The sequence below is a fragment of the Cottoperca gobio genome, chromosome 9 (assembly GCF_900634415.1).
Source record: "Cottoperca gobio chromosome 9, fCotGob3.1, whole genome shotgun sequence".
Taxonomy (NCBI): Eukaryota; Metazoa; Chordata; class Actinopteri; order Perciformes; family Bovichtidae; genus Cottoperca; species Cottoperca gobio.
In genome coordinates, this window is record NC_041363.1 from 10,186,679 (window position 1) to 10,203,701 (window position 17,023).

The following is a 17,023-nucleotide window of genomic DNA, read 5'->3' on the forward strand; positions in this document are numbered from 1 at the left end:
TGAGAGAAGTGTAGTTCAGTGTTTGTTTTGGTTTCTTTCTGTTTATACGCCTGTGTGTAAGTGCATATGTGTGTTGATGTAAGTATGTAATATATATCTGCGCCAGCATGTGCGATGATCCAAAAAGGAAAACCTGAATCCTGTGAGAAATGGCTACCACAACGTTTTCTCTGGAGAGCTGAAATAGCAGCAACGGTGTACTCAGTGACAGCAACACTGTCATGTGTATGTGCATTAACATGCATGGACTGTGTGGAGTTTTTCATGCACGTGTGTATCGATGCCATTGCATGCGTGTGTAAAACAGCTCAGACGCTGGTTTTTCCAGACCAGCTCGTAAACCACATCTGGGGAAAGAATTTAGATTCCTTCCCTCAGTCTTTCTCTGCTGCCTTCCCTTCTCCCCATGTGTGATTCCCCCCCTCCTTCCCTGCTCTGGTGAAAAGGAGGAAAAAAAAACAGAAGTCAGCTTCTTTCATTTTTTCTGTGTTGTGTCCTCAGGCTAACTTCAGCCTGGTTTTAGAGCAGAGAAGAGGAATGTCTTATTTTTCACTGATCACTCTAGTGTCGGCACGGCTCTGCTTCAGATCTGTCGTGGGGGATAGAACGAAAAGGAGGGAGAGAAGATTAGTAAAGAAGGAGTAAAGAAGAGAGTAGGGAGAGAGAAAGCCAAGTGGTGGTGGGTGTCAAAAGTGAGTGTGTTTATGCATGGTACAAAATGCAAATGAGAACGCTGCAGCATGCCCCCACAGTTCTGTGATGAGCTTGTGTGTTTGTCTCCATACATAACAGGCTAACTAATGATGTTGATGACAGCAGACAGGCCTGTGCTGAGAGGTAGCACTGGAATGGAAGCCATGGGGATGACAGGACTCTGTTTTAGTCGCCCCTCTTTTCCTAATCATATCATTCATGTACTCTCTCCACAGACTGTCCCTGGCTTCGCTGTGTTCCTGTGGGACACCCAACCCAACCCCAGTAGCTGATTGACAACAACAAACCAGCCCGACAGACTACTGTTCTCTATCTTCCTATTGGCTGGCTGCCACAGCTTCCCCCATCCTGACTGGCTCTGGCGGGAGCGTGGATGGAGCCAAGGGATCTGGTTGGCTCGGCCCGACCCAAAGAGGCGGAGTTACAGGGAGGCAGGGTGGGGCCAAATGAAGCGGACCAGGAAGGAGCAGGGGGCATCGGTTTGGCTCGTCGTGATGATGTGATTACCGGCGCCATCAGCGAAGGGGAGGGGCTAGAAGAGCAGGGGGAGGGGCTTCTGGAGGAGCAAGAGTTCTCCATCAAGGAAGCAAGTTTCCAGGAAGGAAGCCTAAAGCTGAAGATTCAAACCACCAAGCGTACCAAGAAGCCCCCCAAGAACCTTGAGAACTACATTTGCCCACCGGAGATCAGGATGACCATCAGACCTCCAGTTGGAGAGGGCAAAGGGTGGCGGCAGGGACGAACAGGAGGCGGGGTTGGGCGGGGCCAGAAAGACGAAGAACGAGGACCCCCCAGAAAAAGGGTAAGTCACCATCCCTAGAAGTGCTGCCCCTTATGTGTCATTTAAGTAAGTGTGTAGCATGTCATGTACACTGGGTTTTTCACAAGTTTGAGTTTCACTCACTGAGTAAAAAGCCCTTTCTTTCCATCTCAACATCTCTGAATCGACCGATCCCTCTCGCATATGCTCCACCTCTTTTTGTCTCTCTCTCAGTAGCTTGTTTCCCTGCTTGGTTACACAGGGTCAAAGTTTGCTGCGTAATTGAAACCAGTCATGGCTAGCTGAGATCACACAGTGATACACACACACGCAAGCGCACAACATACACACTCACATAGTAGCTGAGAATAGGGCTGACATAAGCAAGTGACAGCTGGTGTCTGCTCTCTCCATTTGTGGTCATATGCACAGAGACCTTTCCTGTCTCCTCTCCTCTCCTCTCCTCTCCTCTCCTCTCCTCTCCTCTCCTCTCCTCTCCTCTCCTCTCCTCTCATCTCATCTCATCTCCTTTCCTCTGCTGTAATGAAATCAGTTCTTGTGGGTCGCTCCCCTTCATCCCCCTCCTCCATCACACCCTTTACACACTACACTGGTGTTTGGTGTGTGTGACACTGTGTACGTACAGGTCCTTGGGGGAATCTAGTGTTTGTAGTGTGTGTTGACCTACACATTGGTGTGTGTGTCCAAACCTGACAGCCATCCCGATGTCACTGAGCTCGACAGGCCCAGCAGGAGCGAAGGAGTCATGTTGTCAACATGATGCTGGGCCGCGTTTAGTTCTGTTGTGCTTCAGGTCTTGTGATTTTAACTCAATTTCAAGATGCTCACAAGGTAACTGCGTGGTCAGATATATCTATGTCAGTATCATCAAGGATCTCTTATTGAGGGAAACGTGTACATGTCTAACCAGTCATATAAAAACTAAATAATTTAATATTCTCAAAGATATCAGGTTTCTAAAATCCGTTAATAAAAGGACACACAGTAGTCAACCAATTAGAGGCCGCATGCCACTCATCCTCTCAATTAGGCTACCTGCAGTGTCATGAAGCCAGCTGCATACGTTTGTATTGTACATGTTTTACATTACTTTTTCCCAACTTGGCGTTTGAAACCCATAAAAGGAGTTGAAATATAAATCTTGCAGTCACATTAACAAAAGAGGCAGCATTTTCTAACTAATTACTAGATATGTTTTGTTCTCCAGGACTCTAAAAGATGTTCAAATAAAGGAAAATACGTTTTTGGTTGAACTGGTGTAAAATAGTAGGTATTTGCAACTGGAGGTTGTGTATACAAACCATACTACATGTATCTATGTTGAGGTTTTTCAAACAATTGGAACATTGGTTGAAATCACCCAATCCGACACTTTGAGCTCAAAGTACTAAGTGGTGATTCAAATATGAAAACCAAATTAGAAAGAAAGCATGTGGGTGTTGCTTTGTCATCGGCAGATTTCGTCGTCATCCAAAGCCACAATTTCAGCTAGTTGTCTGCAGGATATGTATTCTCACCACAAAGTAGATGACTATGACTGACCTGCTGTCACCAATCTGTAAATAGAGTGTGTAAAGGCAGGTTTACCAGAATACATGTTCAGAGTTTGAGTCCATGAGTAAGATGAGTGAGCTGAACCGTGCACCCAGCCGTTCCTAATCAAGCACCATCGGTCCCCATTTGGAAACCCACTGCTACACTATGATTGACAGAGGTTGTCATAGTGACAGGGATACCAAGCTGGTCTCCATTGAGATTTGAGGTTTGGGGAGGGGAGGGTAGTGGAGGATGTGTTGGTGTTGATTCAGATCAGTTTCAACCCTTCATCCCCTACACTCTGTCCCTCAATCACACACCCCCATCCCCCTTCCCACTCCCTCCTACTCCCCCCATACATCCTTTCCCTCCATCCACCCATCACCTGCCACCCCAAGGGTGTAATACAGGCAGGCTCACTGGAGAGGAACGGGTTAAAGAGAGAGGCTGGGCTGCTTTCTGTTTCTCTCTCGTGTGCGTGCGTGTGCGTGTGTGTGTGTGTGTGTGTGTGTGTGTGTGTGTGTGCGTTGAGGTTAAATACTCTCTTTGTGGTGTGTGTGAGGCTGTGTGTCAGGAGGGGAGGGGAGGCGAGAGGGGGAGCAGATGGACCGCCTCTCTGCTCTCTGCTGTATTGTGTCCACATCTACTCTTTCCCTCTTTCTCTCTTTCTCTTTTATCTGTCCCTCTTTCTCCGCTTTTCCCCTCAGTCTTTTCTTCCCTCATGTCTTCCTCTTTTCACTCACTTTTTTTCACCACTCTTTTCTTCCTCTTCCTCCCTCTTTCACCCTCTGTTGTCTTGTAGCAGATGGCAGCGTGGGGCAGCAGCAGCAGCAGCAGCAGCAACAGAGCAGAAGCCAGAGTGTGAGCAGGAGATGGAGAGAGGAGAAGGGGGTTGTGGAAAGAGGAGGAGGAGAAAGGAGGTGGGGGTCAGGCATATGGAGAGCCTGGTTAAGGGGCCCCCTCAGAGGGAGTGTGTATGCGTGTGGTAGTGTGATGAATAGAGAAGGGGGAGAGGTAGGATACAATAGATGCCCATTAAGACAGAGATTTGACTCTAATAGACAGAGAAGGGGAGAGACAGACAGACAGACAGACAAACAGACAGATGGACAGACAGACAGACAGACAGACAGACAGACAGACAGACAGACTCATAAGTAGGCAAACATGTAGAATGGGGCAAAGAAATACATTGAAATGGCGCTTTTAGCCATTCTTTCTTTTGTGGAATCTGCTGTCAAAACTTCCTGGTCTCTTCTCTCCTCTTCTCTCTCTTCTCTTCTCTCCTCTTCTCTTCTCTTCTCTTCCTCTTCTCTCTCTTCTCTTCTCTTCTCTTCTCTGACTTATAAAAACAATAAACTGTTACTCACGTGGGGAAATTGGTATGTTCCAGCATCAAAAAGTAACAGGACACAGTAAGAAAAAAGTTGAATAAACACTAAAAAGATGCAAATAGAGGTTGTTTGCGACTTAGCAGCAGAGGCAGGCAAAATTAGTGCTTGCATAGTGTAAGAAAAGTATAGATTAAAACACAGATTAAATGACTTCTTATCAACTATATAGTGCACTTTACTTACCCCCCCTGCCATTTTATTTGGCTGACCAAATCTTCTATCCCGATATCGGTCATTTCATATCTCGATAACGATATATATCACTATATAGCATGTTTTCCGTTATTCAATAAATCTATAGTCTATATCAAATATAACCACATGGTAAAGCCTATGTTTGTATACTCCATACTCCCTATTAGCAGCACAGCACCTCTATGGTTTGCTCCAGCTTCACTCCAAAGTGCAGGAATCAGAATATAAAGTGTCATCCGGTATATATCGTCATGTCGTGCAGCTTATCTGTAAATGAATGTATGTAGGATGTAGTGGCCTCAATAATCTCCACAATAGAAGGTCCATGTTGTGAACAATCCCACAATGCAATGTGTCACATTTTATAGATGTAAAGATCCCATTCATGCGACATACAGCTGTCAGTAATGACACAAAATGACAAAGGTTCATAAGTGTCCAGAATCTCAATTTACTGCTCACTATAGAGTAAACTACTGGGTAGGGGGTAGTGAATGAGTGAACAAGGGAGGGATTTCAGACAGAAAAAGATGTACTTTCCCAGTCTTAAAGGGAATCTCACCCACCTATCATCTTCATAGCAGGCATCTATAACCAGGGAGGTCAATGAGCAGGCGCCTTGTGTCAGGGGACAGACCCACACACACACATAAATGGGATATGATGGGCTCCCCTTCTCTGTCTCCAGCTGACATCACACACATGCTCAACGTCCCCTCACACACAGCTCTTTGTCTGGGCACGCTGTGTGTGTTTGGAAGATGAATGTGTGTGTTCTAACGGATTGGGTCCTGGGTCAACCACTGCATCACTCCTCCAGACACACATGCCCACACGCACACAAATAGACACAGTTATCGATCCAATAGCTACACATGGGGGAGCATACGCAAGCTAAAATGCATCCACTCTCTTTCTCTGTCTCTCTCTCTCACACACAGACACACACACACAAACACACACACAAATCATGTTGAGCAGTGATTGCAGTTAGAGAGAGTGTTTTCCTGGTTATCTGTCCAGTTCTCTGGACGTGCCAAATGTGGCTCTTAATCCATTTCACTATCTGTGGGGAGAGATAAGCCAGAGCTTTTCCAGGAGTCCAGGCCAGGCCGTGTGTTGTTGTTGTTGTGTGTGTGTGTGTGTGTGTGTGTTTGCACGTGTATGTGTATGTGTACTAGTAAGTGTATGCGAAACCCTGACTCTAGACACACACTTATCTTGTCTTGACAGCCCCTCTGCTTGGTGGTCCCCCTGGCTGTGTGTGTGTGTGTGTGTGTGTGTGTGTGTGTGTGTGTGTGTGTGTGTGTGTGTGTGTGTGTGTGTGTGTGTGTGTGTGTGTGTGTGTGTGTGTTAGTGCTTGGTGGTCTCCCAGCAGTGTTTGGGATTATTATGTGTTAGTCAAGTGCATTCACAAGGAAATTAATGCTGCCACAGTTACCACGCCAAGTGTGTGCACATGCTATACACGCACATGTGTGTGTGTGTGTGAAATGGTTAGCCTTTTGATGTGAGTTTTTTTATCCCTGGCTGAGATGGCGGTTGGTGACCTGAGGGACTTGATGAGCTCATAAAATAGGACCGTGTGTGTGTGTGTGAAGCGTTGTGCTTACCCGCAGAGAGCAATCCTTGACTGATTTATGAAAGTGTATGAACATGAAATGATCACCTCTAATATAGCCTGACCAAACTGTCATATTGGACTTTTTTTGGTGTCTGTCATTGCGGTGAAAATAACCAGGCTTTTATTTTGGTGTGTGTGTGTGTGTGTGCTCCCCCAGTGTGCAGTCTTTGAGAGTAAGAGCTGGGAATGCTTTAAGGGGCGTTTCCCTGTGGTTGGTGGGGGATGGGACGTGTGTGTGTCTGTGTGTGTGTGTGTGTGTGTGTGTGTGTGTGTGTGTGTGTGTGTGTGTGTGTGTGTGTGTGTGTGTTGCATGGAGGGGAGGGGTGATTTAGCACCGCAGAAACACCAGCTGTCCATCTGTGTCTGACCCCCATACACACCCTGTACACACATGAAACACACACCAACACCCACACTGACACACACACACACGCACACACACACACACACACACACACACACACACACACACACACACACACACACACCTCCTAGCATCTAACCTCTGATCTGCTCTTGAGTATCTCTCAAACCTGAAGAAAATCCAGACAAAACACAATCTGTTCATCTGTCTTTCTCCCACCAAACACACACACACAAATATACACACACTCTACATTACACGAAGCAAGATTGCTCCCTAATCAGCTCTGCAGTAGTACTGGTGCTGCAGTGTATCCACAATGAATGACTCTGCAAGGTCACTCCAAGTGAGCACACGTACATGCACACACCCAGTCACACACAGTCACACAAAGAAACGCTGGAGGCTGGCAGAAGAAGAGATGAACTTTGACCCTGCCGGACATTCAAAAGTCGAGGTGATAGCTGGACTCCGCAGTTCTGTAAGCCTCGGTGTGTGTGTGTGTGTGTGTGTGTGTGTGTGTGTGTGTGTGTGTGTGTTATATTGTTTGTTTGTGCGAGTGGGTCAGGGTTGAGACAACTGGAGTCTGGCCTTTGCTTTCTTACCCTCAGGGCTGGATTTTGTGCCTATGTGTGTGTGTTTGTGCTGACCATTTGGTTGGAACTGTAGCTAATTTCTCAATCAGACACACACATACCATCTTCTCAATCTGTCCCAAAGGTCAAGCCCTATTCATTCACTATTGTGCCCCAATCCCAGTGGGTTGCTGTTCCTCTTCAGGCAGATGCAGGCAGAATATAATAGCCAGTCTAGCTCAAGTTACATTTTAATGAAGATCTGAAGCAGTTACTTGCACTTAAAGGAACGCCAATAGCTCAGTCAGGGAGCAGCTACCAATGAACATAAAGGCATTTTGCATTGGCGACAAATATTTAAAAACGTTTTAGCTTTTAAAAATCGCAATGAGTTTATCAGGATGCTTTACAGCTGATAGTATTTTTAAACTAATAAGTAATCATTCTTAAAATGACAACAACGATACAACGATAAGAAAGCCTGAATCCAAGTAGTCAGGGGTTTGACATGGCAACATCAATATAAGTGTAGACTCTATAAAAAACATATCCAGGCCTGACTTTGGTTTTTGGACAGCGGTTGACTGTGACTCACATAACTGTGGGATTATCTGGAGGGCGGCCATGTTTGATGTCCTCTGTGGTCACGGATGATGTTGAGTCACAGCATTATGTGTTCCTGGTGGCCACTTTGTTAGTGTGGCTCCATCATGCCTCTGCCTCTGCGGTTAGTCAGTGTGTTCGTGTGTGCCAGCGTGTATGTATGTGTATGCGAGGAGGAGTGTAATTCTGTGGTTTGGAGAGGAGGTCCAGCAGGGACAGAGGGTGATGTTCGGTGCAGGGGGATGATTGGAGTCAAAGGAAAGGAGAAGCAGGCGTAGAGTATTGACTTTCACTGTGTCTCACTTGAAGCGTAAGTGTGTTTGTCAGGGAAATCTGATGGCCCCATCAGCTGTCTGGGACGCCTGTCAGGAGGGGTGTGTGTGTGTCTGTGTGTGTGTGTGTTTGTGTGTGTGTGTGTCTGAAAGCAAGAGAGATGACATTGGAGAGGTGGTGTCCAACACTACTCTTACAAATAAAATAAATCCTGTTTCTTTCAGGGTTTCACTGTCATTTCCACGGCTTCATTGGCATGCCAATATTTCTTATAATATTTTTATTTTTTAGCATGTTTAACACAATCAGACACAATCACCCCTATGTGGTATACAACATGTTCACATTAATAACTTATAACATGCAATCATTCAAATTATTAAAAAGCCTCTAAGCCAGGGCTTTCAGACATTGTGTGTTTGTGTGTGTGTCTGATTCTGCCCAGTTCTCTGCTGCTTTTCATGTCTTTGTACCAGGCTTTGTAAAATAATCCGTCTGTAGTTATGCTGTTTATTTATGCTCGTTGTTTCTTAAGTATGGATGCGGACATGAATAAATGATATAAATGTGTCTGTCTGTCCTTCTGTCTGTGTGTCTGTCCCTTGGGGCAGCTCAGACTAAACAAACAGCTGTGTTTATGAAGCAGGGAAGAGCCACAAGGGTCTTCTGTTTAGTGGTCCATTTCAACACACACACACACACACACACGTATGCGCACATGCACACACACGTACACACGTACACACTCCCGAATGCCCTGCGCTCCTCATCTTTTACCTGCCCTGCTCTGTCGCGTTTTTGCCCCCTTGTGCTTTCTGCCCTCTCTCTCTCTCGGCGGCGATCAGCGCCGCAGAGAGAGAGAGAGAAGAGAGAGAGAGAGAGAGAGAGGAGAGAGAGCGAGCAAGGCGAAGAGAGAGGAGAGAGGAGAGAGAGAGAGAGAGAGAGGCAAAAAGAGAGAGAGGGAGAGAGAGAGAGAGAGCGAGAGAGAGAGAGAGAGAGAGAGAGATAGAAGGAGAAAGAGAGAGAGGAGCGGAGAGAGAGAGAGAGAGAGAGAAGGGGAGAGGGAGGGGAGAAAGCGAGAGAGACAGAGAGAGAGAGGAAGAGAGAGAGTAGAGAGAGAGACAGAAAGAGCGCTCAAAAGCCGACGCGAGATACATTCTACTCCCTCAGATCTCTCTCTCTCTCTCTCTCTCTCTCTCTTCTCTCTCTCTCTCTCTCTCTCTCCCTCTCTCCTCTCTCTCCCCTCTCTCCCTCTCCCTCTCTCTCTCTCCCTCTCTGCCCCCTCTTGCTCAGCATAATGCTCGCTCGCTCTCAGACCGAGAGGAATGCCACTCCGTGTGACCTCTCACCTACAACAAGGAGGGGTGCTGGTTTAGACAAGGGAGCGAGGGGGCAGCTGCAGTCATGTGCCCAGAACTGGAAGGAAACACACACACACACACACACACACACACACACACACACACACACACACACACACACATACCGAGCCAGGTTGTCAGCTAAAGTACACACACTCTAATTCTAGCATAGTTTTGTTTGCACTGATGCAGTTCTAGATGTTGTGGACTGCTTCTCCTGCCTCTCTTTGTGACTGTCTGAGAAAGTGTAGGATGCTATGCTTTGGTCTCTGTGTGTGTGTATGTGTGTGAACGCGCGAGCGGAGTGCAGCCTCATACAAAGGCATTATTGTTAGTCCGAGGGGGCCTGAGGGGAGGCGGGCAGTCTGATTGGTTAAGACTATTGTGTCTCACTTTGCCCATTCTCCCTGTCACTGAGGATGTCATAAAGTGGCTCTCTAACTCGCTCTCTCTTGCAAGCTGGGGATCATCTGAGGGCTTGAGATGTTCACCGAAATATGTATACAAAGCAATGAAATTGTTACTTTGCAAGCTTGAAACTTGAAGTGCAGACTGAGGAGCCATTATTCAACACAGTAATTCATCTGTCAGCAACTCTTTGTAAGCATCACTTGATGGTAAACAATTTGCTCTCTTGTAGTGCTGTAAATAGTGGTTATTTTCATCATTAATGAATTGTTCAGTCAATAAATTGTCACAAAATAGTGCAAAATTGCTTTCGAAAATGTCCAAGGTAAAGGCCAAGGTAACATGTTCAGATTGCTTTTTTGCCTATCCAAACTATTCGATTTTAATTTATTATAAAATTGACAAAAAGCATAAATTCTCAAGTTTGTTAAGGTCAAAATGGAGCATGTTTTGCATTTTTGCTCAATAAAAGACTGAAATGATGATCAAAATAGTTGACTCTGCTGTACACTATCTGATATAGCAAAATAAATTCACATTCCAGTGTGACGAAAAAAAAAGGAATTTTGACATTTACAATTTTTATAAAATAGAGCATTTTATGTTTTTATCTCCAAAATATGTGCAAAAACATACAGGTGATGGCGTCATTTCTTGTTGCATATTGCCTCAGTAACTAGACAACGATGCATTGGAGTGCATTATTTCTACATAACTAATCAGTGAGTAAAGCTTCGCTGTTGCAGACCACTGTTTGCCCGAGAGGAAGTGTTTAATCTCAGCAGAGCTTCGGTCTTGAATTACCCATCGTTCAACACAGGAAGCCATCCCTTAGGATTTAGAGCAGCTGATTGGCTGTTAATTGTTTCCTGTTGTACAGAAGTGGTACGATTGGGTCATATGGTGCACAGATCGCTGTGAACAACACGTTCCTTTGGTTTTGTACTGTCTGTTGTGCACGTGTATGTGTAATTTATTTACCCCAATAGATGCATTGATTAAACATAAACATTTTGTCTTCATTAGACTTTTACTTATGCTTTCCCATAGAGAGAGAGAGAGAGAGAGAGAGAGACAATGTGTGTGTGTGTGTGTGTGTGTGTGTGTGTGTGTGTGTGTGGCCAATCTCTATGCTTGTGTATATTTTCTTTGTGCAGAGCATGTGCGCAAATGCATAATGCTGTCACTGGAGGTTCGGCTACTTCCATGAAAGGAACAATTAGTAGATAATCGCTGTAATAATCACTATGGAAAACCTCTTCTAATGGTTCTTAGCGCTATTCACAGGCAGGACACACGTATGCACCCGCACCATTAATGCTAATAGCGGGGATTAGATGTATACTTTGTGTAGCATGTAAATGTGTCTGTCATTACTGAGCGGGTGAAAACCTCCAATTGCACCGTAATAACATGCTTCGGTTCGGCCAATCACAGGCTTTTGTTCAGATTGAGTCATCTACGTCTGAGCGTGTCTGAAGAGAGTGTGACAAGGAGACTCTTGGGTGTTTCGCTGCTATCTTTAGGAGCACTCCAATCTGAAGGATTACTTCTGTGGACGTAGGAGGGAACATTTAGCTTGAGACCTACTGCTGTGCATTAAATTTGGCCTCTGCCTTACAGTTAGCTCAAAGAACACATTAACCACAGATCCAATGCTTGATCATGCCCAGCTCGTAGGGTACGTAACAGCCCTGTAGAAAAGAATATGCTGCAGACAAAGTGAGTTTTTGCCTTGAATAATCAAGCCCCTTTTTTTGGTTGAATTGTAGCTGTAGACTGAGCATATAGTTGTGGAATTGCAGCATTAGTCAAAGAGTGGAAGTTTTGAATGGAGCCCAATTTCCAAACTTTCCCACCCAACTTTCCCAGAAGATGCATTGGCTGGCACAGATGCCACAAGATCTGAGATAGTGAAGCATTGGCAAAGGCAGCACATGCTGAGTGACACACACACACACACACACACACACACACACACACACACGCACACACACACACACACGCACACACACACACACGCACACACACACATGCACACACATACAATTTTAGGCAGTGGGCCTGATCCCAGTGATCTACAAACTGTCCCACCTTTACACCCCCTCATCTTTCCTCCCCCCTCTCCTCCCTCTTTTCTCTCCCCTGCTGTGGGTCTCCTCAGGCGCATGAATGGAAGTCTTTATTCCCGGGAGAACTGGTGGGAAGAACGAGAGAACGAGGAACAGGGATGGGGGGGGGGTGGCAGGGAGGGAGGGAGGTCTGTGAGAGTGGCCACAGGATCAACACAGTGCCTCTTTTCTCCTCCATCGCTTTTCCCTCCTTTTCTCTGCATCCCCCACGTCCTCCCTCCCTCCCTCTCCTTCTACCCCGTTTTAAGTGCTGTGGACACAAAGCAGTGTTAGTATTCATGGTGTTTGTTTGCAGAGGAGCTGTGTGTGTGTGTGTGTGTGTGTGTGTGTGTGTGTGTGTGTGTGTGTGTGTGTATGTGTGCAGAGCTGTCAGAAACACAGATCACAGTGAAGCAGCGCTCTGAATGGAGCTGGAGGGAAGAGGGGAGGTGGGGGGTAGTTCCCACAGGGGGAGAATGGTCAGCTCCAGAAAAGAGAAAAGAAGAAGAAAAGGAGGGATGTGATAAGGGGGGGGGGGGGGGGGTCACTGCACGAGGCCACAGGGGCAGAGGGAGACAGCATGGTGTCAAAGCCAAGGAGAGTGTGTGTGAGTGTGTGTGACAAGGAGAGAGAGAGGGAGGGAAAAAGAGAGGATCATATCAATCATAAGGTTTTGGAGGGAACTAGTTGTTAACGGGTCTAGTAGGCACCTCTCTTCTTGTTTTCCTGCTGGTCCTCTTCTTCCCTCCCTCTATGCCGCTCTCATTCTTTCAGTAACCCCCTCCCTCCCTCCCCATTTCTCCCTCTCTCTCCCTCAGTCTCTCTGTGCTTCTCTCTCTCTCTCTTTCTCTTTGTGTGTCTGTCTGGACAGCTGCCCAGTTCCATACACAGGGAAAAATGAAACACTCTAACCACCGGGCGTGCAGCCAAATAAAAGGCTGCGAAAAACTATTTGAAGGGCAGCGTGTTTGTGTGTGTCAGTGTGTGCGTGCTTGCCGTTTGCTGGTGTATATGTGTGCTGGGTTGTGAGATTTGGGTGTGCCTGTTTAGGGTGTTAATGGTGCAGACAGGGTGCTGTGTGTGTGTGAGGGAGAAGTTCCACTCTGCGTTTCAGTTTATTCAACAGTGGTACACTACAGGCAGCAGGAGAGGAAAGGAAAGGACAGGAGGGGCCGTCACATACCTCCCCTCATGTCAAACTAGATGAGAGAGTTCAACTTTTACATCCAGATCTCCATTTACAACAGCCTGCTGAGTGTGAACATTACATTCAGACACACACACACACACATGAATTTGTCAGTAAATATATGCTGACTCATTTGCAAAGTGCCTTTCAGTTGGGTGATTGCAGCACTTAGTCACATATTATCCATGAGCTCCTCCGCTGCGCTCTGACCTTATCTGATGGTTACATCACCAGTGGAAAGGAATGTGCAGCTCCATATCTGCCTGCATTCGGGTGTTGGAGAGCCTTTGTGTGACTGACTGAGACCAGTCCTTGTTGTTACAGTGCTGACCCAGAGGAAGACATCCTAGAAATGGTTGTTGACCTAGCTGTGAAGTTCGACCCCTAACCCCTGAACACAGCTCTGAGAACCTTGAGGGAGGGAGAGTGCATCAAATGGGTTCAGGACTACACATGCCTTGGATCTGTTGTGCTGGCCTTTCTCCTTATCTAAATTTGATCAGAGGGGACTTGTAGAAGACGGACAGTGTGGAAAAGGTCGAAGCCTCACAGCTCTTGTTCTTGTGGGCCGCTCCAGGGTCAGAGTCCATGCTCGTGTTGATTTCCCTGACCGCTGCCCCCTGCTGCAAGCCAGTAGTATCACAGTCCCTATTCACACAGCAGCACATGACAAGAGCAGGGCAGTTTAAATGTACAACAGAGAAATATAGGAATCAATTCGCCAACAACTGCAATGTTTTTCTGTGGCATTGGTGCAGCCTGGCAGAGACCTATGAGTTTTACAGTACATGATAAGGACAGTGATTAAAGGGCGCAAAACTTGCAACAGAGAAAACTGCATAGGCCATATCAACATATTGCGTAATTATATTATATGAGAACCTGTCAAGTTGTATGAGTGACTTAAGTTGACCCTGTCTGGAGAAAGCAAAGAGACTAAGTAGTTCTTTTCACACCGTGTTGACTACAACAACCACAGGTGTACCTCGATCCAGAGGACCAATATTTATATCTGCTTGTGTGAATATCAGACAGTGAGTGTATTTTCCCTTGAAATACTTCATGGAGTGTAAGAGGCGGAGAAGAAGGTGGGCAGGGTGGTAGAAGGGTGGAAACTAAGAACAAAAAGCTGAACTGGTGCCAATAACCCAACCACTACCAGAAAGGGGGGGGGGGCACTCATATCTCTAGTAGGAAAGGTATCCATGCCTCCTCTCTTTATTATCTTTCTGTGGTCGCTGTGTGGTTAGGTTTTTGTGTGTGCATGTGTATGTCTGTGTGTCGCATGCTAACCACCTCCATCTCCCTGTCTGTCTCTTTTTTCTGTGCCCTCCTTTAACCTGAAACAGCAGGTATTCTAGGACAGGTTAAATGAGAAAGCATGTGTGTATCAGGTGTCTGTCATCTTATCCCTCTGTGGACTCAGAGTGTCTCCTCTCCAGTGTCACAGTGCACACACACACACACACACACGTTCACACTTATATACACGCATATACATCTCCGAATTGAAAGGACACCATAGCAAGTGTGCTCAGGAGAAAAATGAGAGTGTACATATAAGCACATGCGTTGTTAATCATTAATGGCGCTCAGTGTTTGCTCGCGTGTGTGCAGTGTGTGTTTTTAATCCATGTGCTGAGCGTTCATGTGTGTTTTTTGAGCTTGTGAGTGTTTGCAGCTTGCATCTGGCCGGTAAACAGCTTCTGCAGAAGTACAAAATAAGTGTAACTTGCCAACTTCTAAAGGGACAGCAGAAACAGAAAGAGGAAAAGGGATGGATAGTGATCGAGAAAGGATAGATGAGATTGAAAGTGGCTAATGCAATAAAGGCAGAAGAGGACATTGGCAGGGTAAAAGATAGAAGAGATGACGTGCTTGTTCTTGCAATATGTGCACTGTGATATGAACTACGTGCATGATATGTTTAATTACTGTGTTTGAAACATATTATGTGTGTATCTGCAAAGAGCAAGAGTTAATCATCTGGCAAGGTGCTGATCCATCTAGACTAAAATTGATTCTCTGACTGTTTTCATACATTTACATTTTGTGCTACCATGTGTGCAGCCAGGATTTCATAAAGCCTTTGAAATGTCTACATAACTGTATGCATGTGTGCGTGTGTAGCTTGCACGCCTGTGTGTATATGCTGAGAGGCAGTCCTGTGGTTAGGTTACATCTCCCTGCAGCGCAGCAGAACAGTGTCTTGTTGCGTCATACTGAATCTGTTAATAACAGGCTAAACCACAAAGGCCATCCGCTGCTCTATTTCTCATCTTCCAGCAGTACGCTGATTATGCAGCAGTGATACATTAAGCAGGGTTATTTCTTCTAATACGGTATATCAAGCTTTTACATTTTCAGTGGAAAATGGAAAAATGTATACTGAGCATTGAGTGATGGTTGACTAAAGTGTGCCAGAGTTTCAGAATATTTATTGTACAGTATAAGCAGTTTAGGGGTTGGTCAGCATGACTGGTGTAAGTTACAGTTGTGAACAGTCCAGGAGGCTAGTAAATAATTCTGGGTCTAGGGCAATCAGGGACACGGCTGAGCAAGGCTACTGTGTTTAATACTGTGCAGTCAGACACCCCCAACTCCATCCCTCCCCCCCCCCCCCCCCCCCCCCCCCCCCCCCCCCCAGCTCTCACAGCATGCAACATCCTTGCCACAGGAATTTAATTGCTCTGTAAACAAGCCTTTTGTTTTGTTGCACTCTGTTTGCTCATGCACACAAGATGTATTAAAAGCTTCAGTCCTGCCGTGAAATGACAAGAGTGTCATATCGGAGCACAACAAATCACTGATTTGATATGTGCTGACAAATAGAAACCAAATGCACAACTGGATTGCTGTGCGACACATGTATTATCTCTGTGAAGATGTTATGAAAACAGGGAATAGAGTAGTCATAGTTTTATGAGTTTTATCATTTGTCTATCCCTGCAGCTACGTATATAAAGCTGCCTTGTGACTGCAGTTTCTACCCAGTAACCAATCTCTGTTTCTCCTTTCTGTCGTCCCCAGACATACGAGCGCCAGTTCAGAATGCCTGAACAGAAAGAAGGAGGCCTGCTGCAACTACTGGCAGAGCACCCTCCGCCCAAACAGCAGCTTCGCAGCGTTCTCCCTCCTGCACACACACTCTCACACACACAGCAAACACAGCACACCCCCACGCAACAATTCCAACACACTCATGCACATCAACACCAAATCAATCCAGACTGGATCACGTCTACAGCACCTTCTGCATCCCCGGCCAATCCTGCAGATTGTGAGCCAGCCAGAGAACTGGCAGGAGCCAGCAGGAGCTCTTTGCTTGATCCAACCCAACCTTTCTCACGAACAGCGACACAAAGCCCCTCACCTCAGAGATCCCTGACTCCAGACATGCAGTTGCCAGTGGTTACAGATGCCAGTATTCTCAATCTGACCTCTCTCAGCAGGTAGGATTTGTTTTCTTGTATGGCTAGATGTTATCATGAGCCAAACATGATCATTAGAGCAAAAATACTGTACACTATGCACTGAGGATGGGAGAAAGTCGATACAATGCTGTATTGTGATATTTTGTGTAGCATATAATATATTTCCAGGAGAGGTATTCATTTATTTTTATTTGACAGTCTCATATGCTACAATAATGAACATTTAAAATAATTTGCAAAACATTGCAAGGTATCTCATTGTATAACACCATAAAGATATTATACTTATTACTATTATAGTTAAATCAGTCGACCGTCTATGTAGGGTCACACACACAAATAGATAATATTATGGTTAATAATGGTAAATACTGTTGTATAGTGTTGGTGAAATGCAAAACATTCTTTCTCTCTCCCTTCATTCAACTTACTCATCATTTTTTCTCTGTATGCATCTCTCC

The 17,023-nt window shown here is 45.7% G+C and overlaps 1 protein-coding gene across 1 annotated transcript in view; it reads left to right on the top strand.

Moving 5' to 3' along the window:
• Nucleotides 1-17,023, top strand: part of setbp1 (SET binding protein 1) — a 34,985-nt gene that overhangs the window by 5,798 nt on the left and 12,164 nt on the right. The window contains exons 2-3 of the mRNA XM_029439494.1: nucleotides 930-1,516; nucleotides 16,159-16,580. Of these exons, the coding sequence (XP_029295354.1) occupies nucleotides 1,088-1,516; nucleotides 16,159-16,580 (851 nt within the window). The 5' untranslated portion in view covers nucleotides 930-1,087. The remainder of the gene's footprint in view (nucleotides 1-929; nucleotides 1,517-16,158; nucleotides 16,581-17,023) is intronic.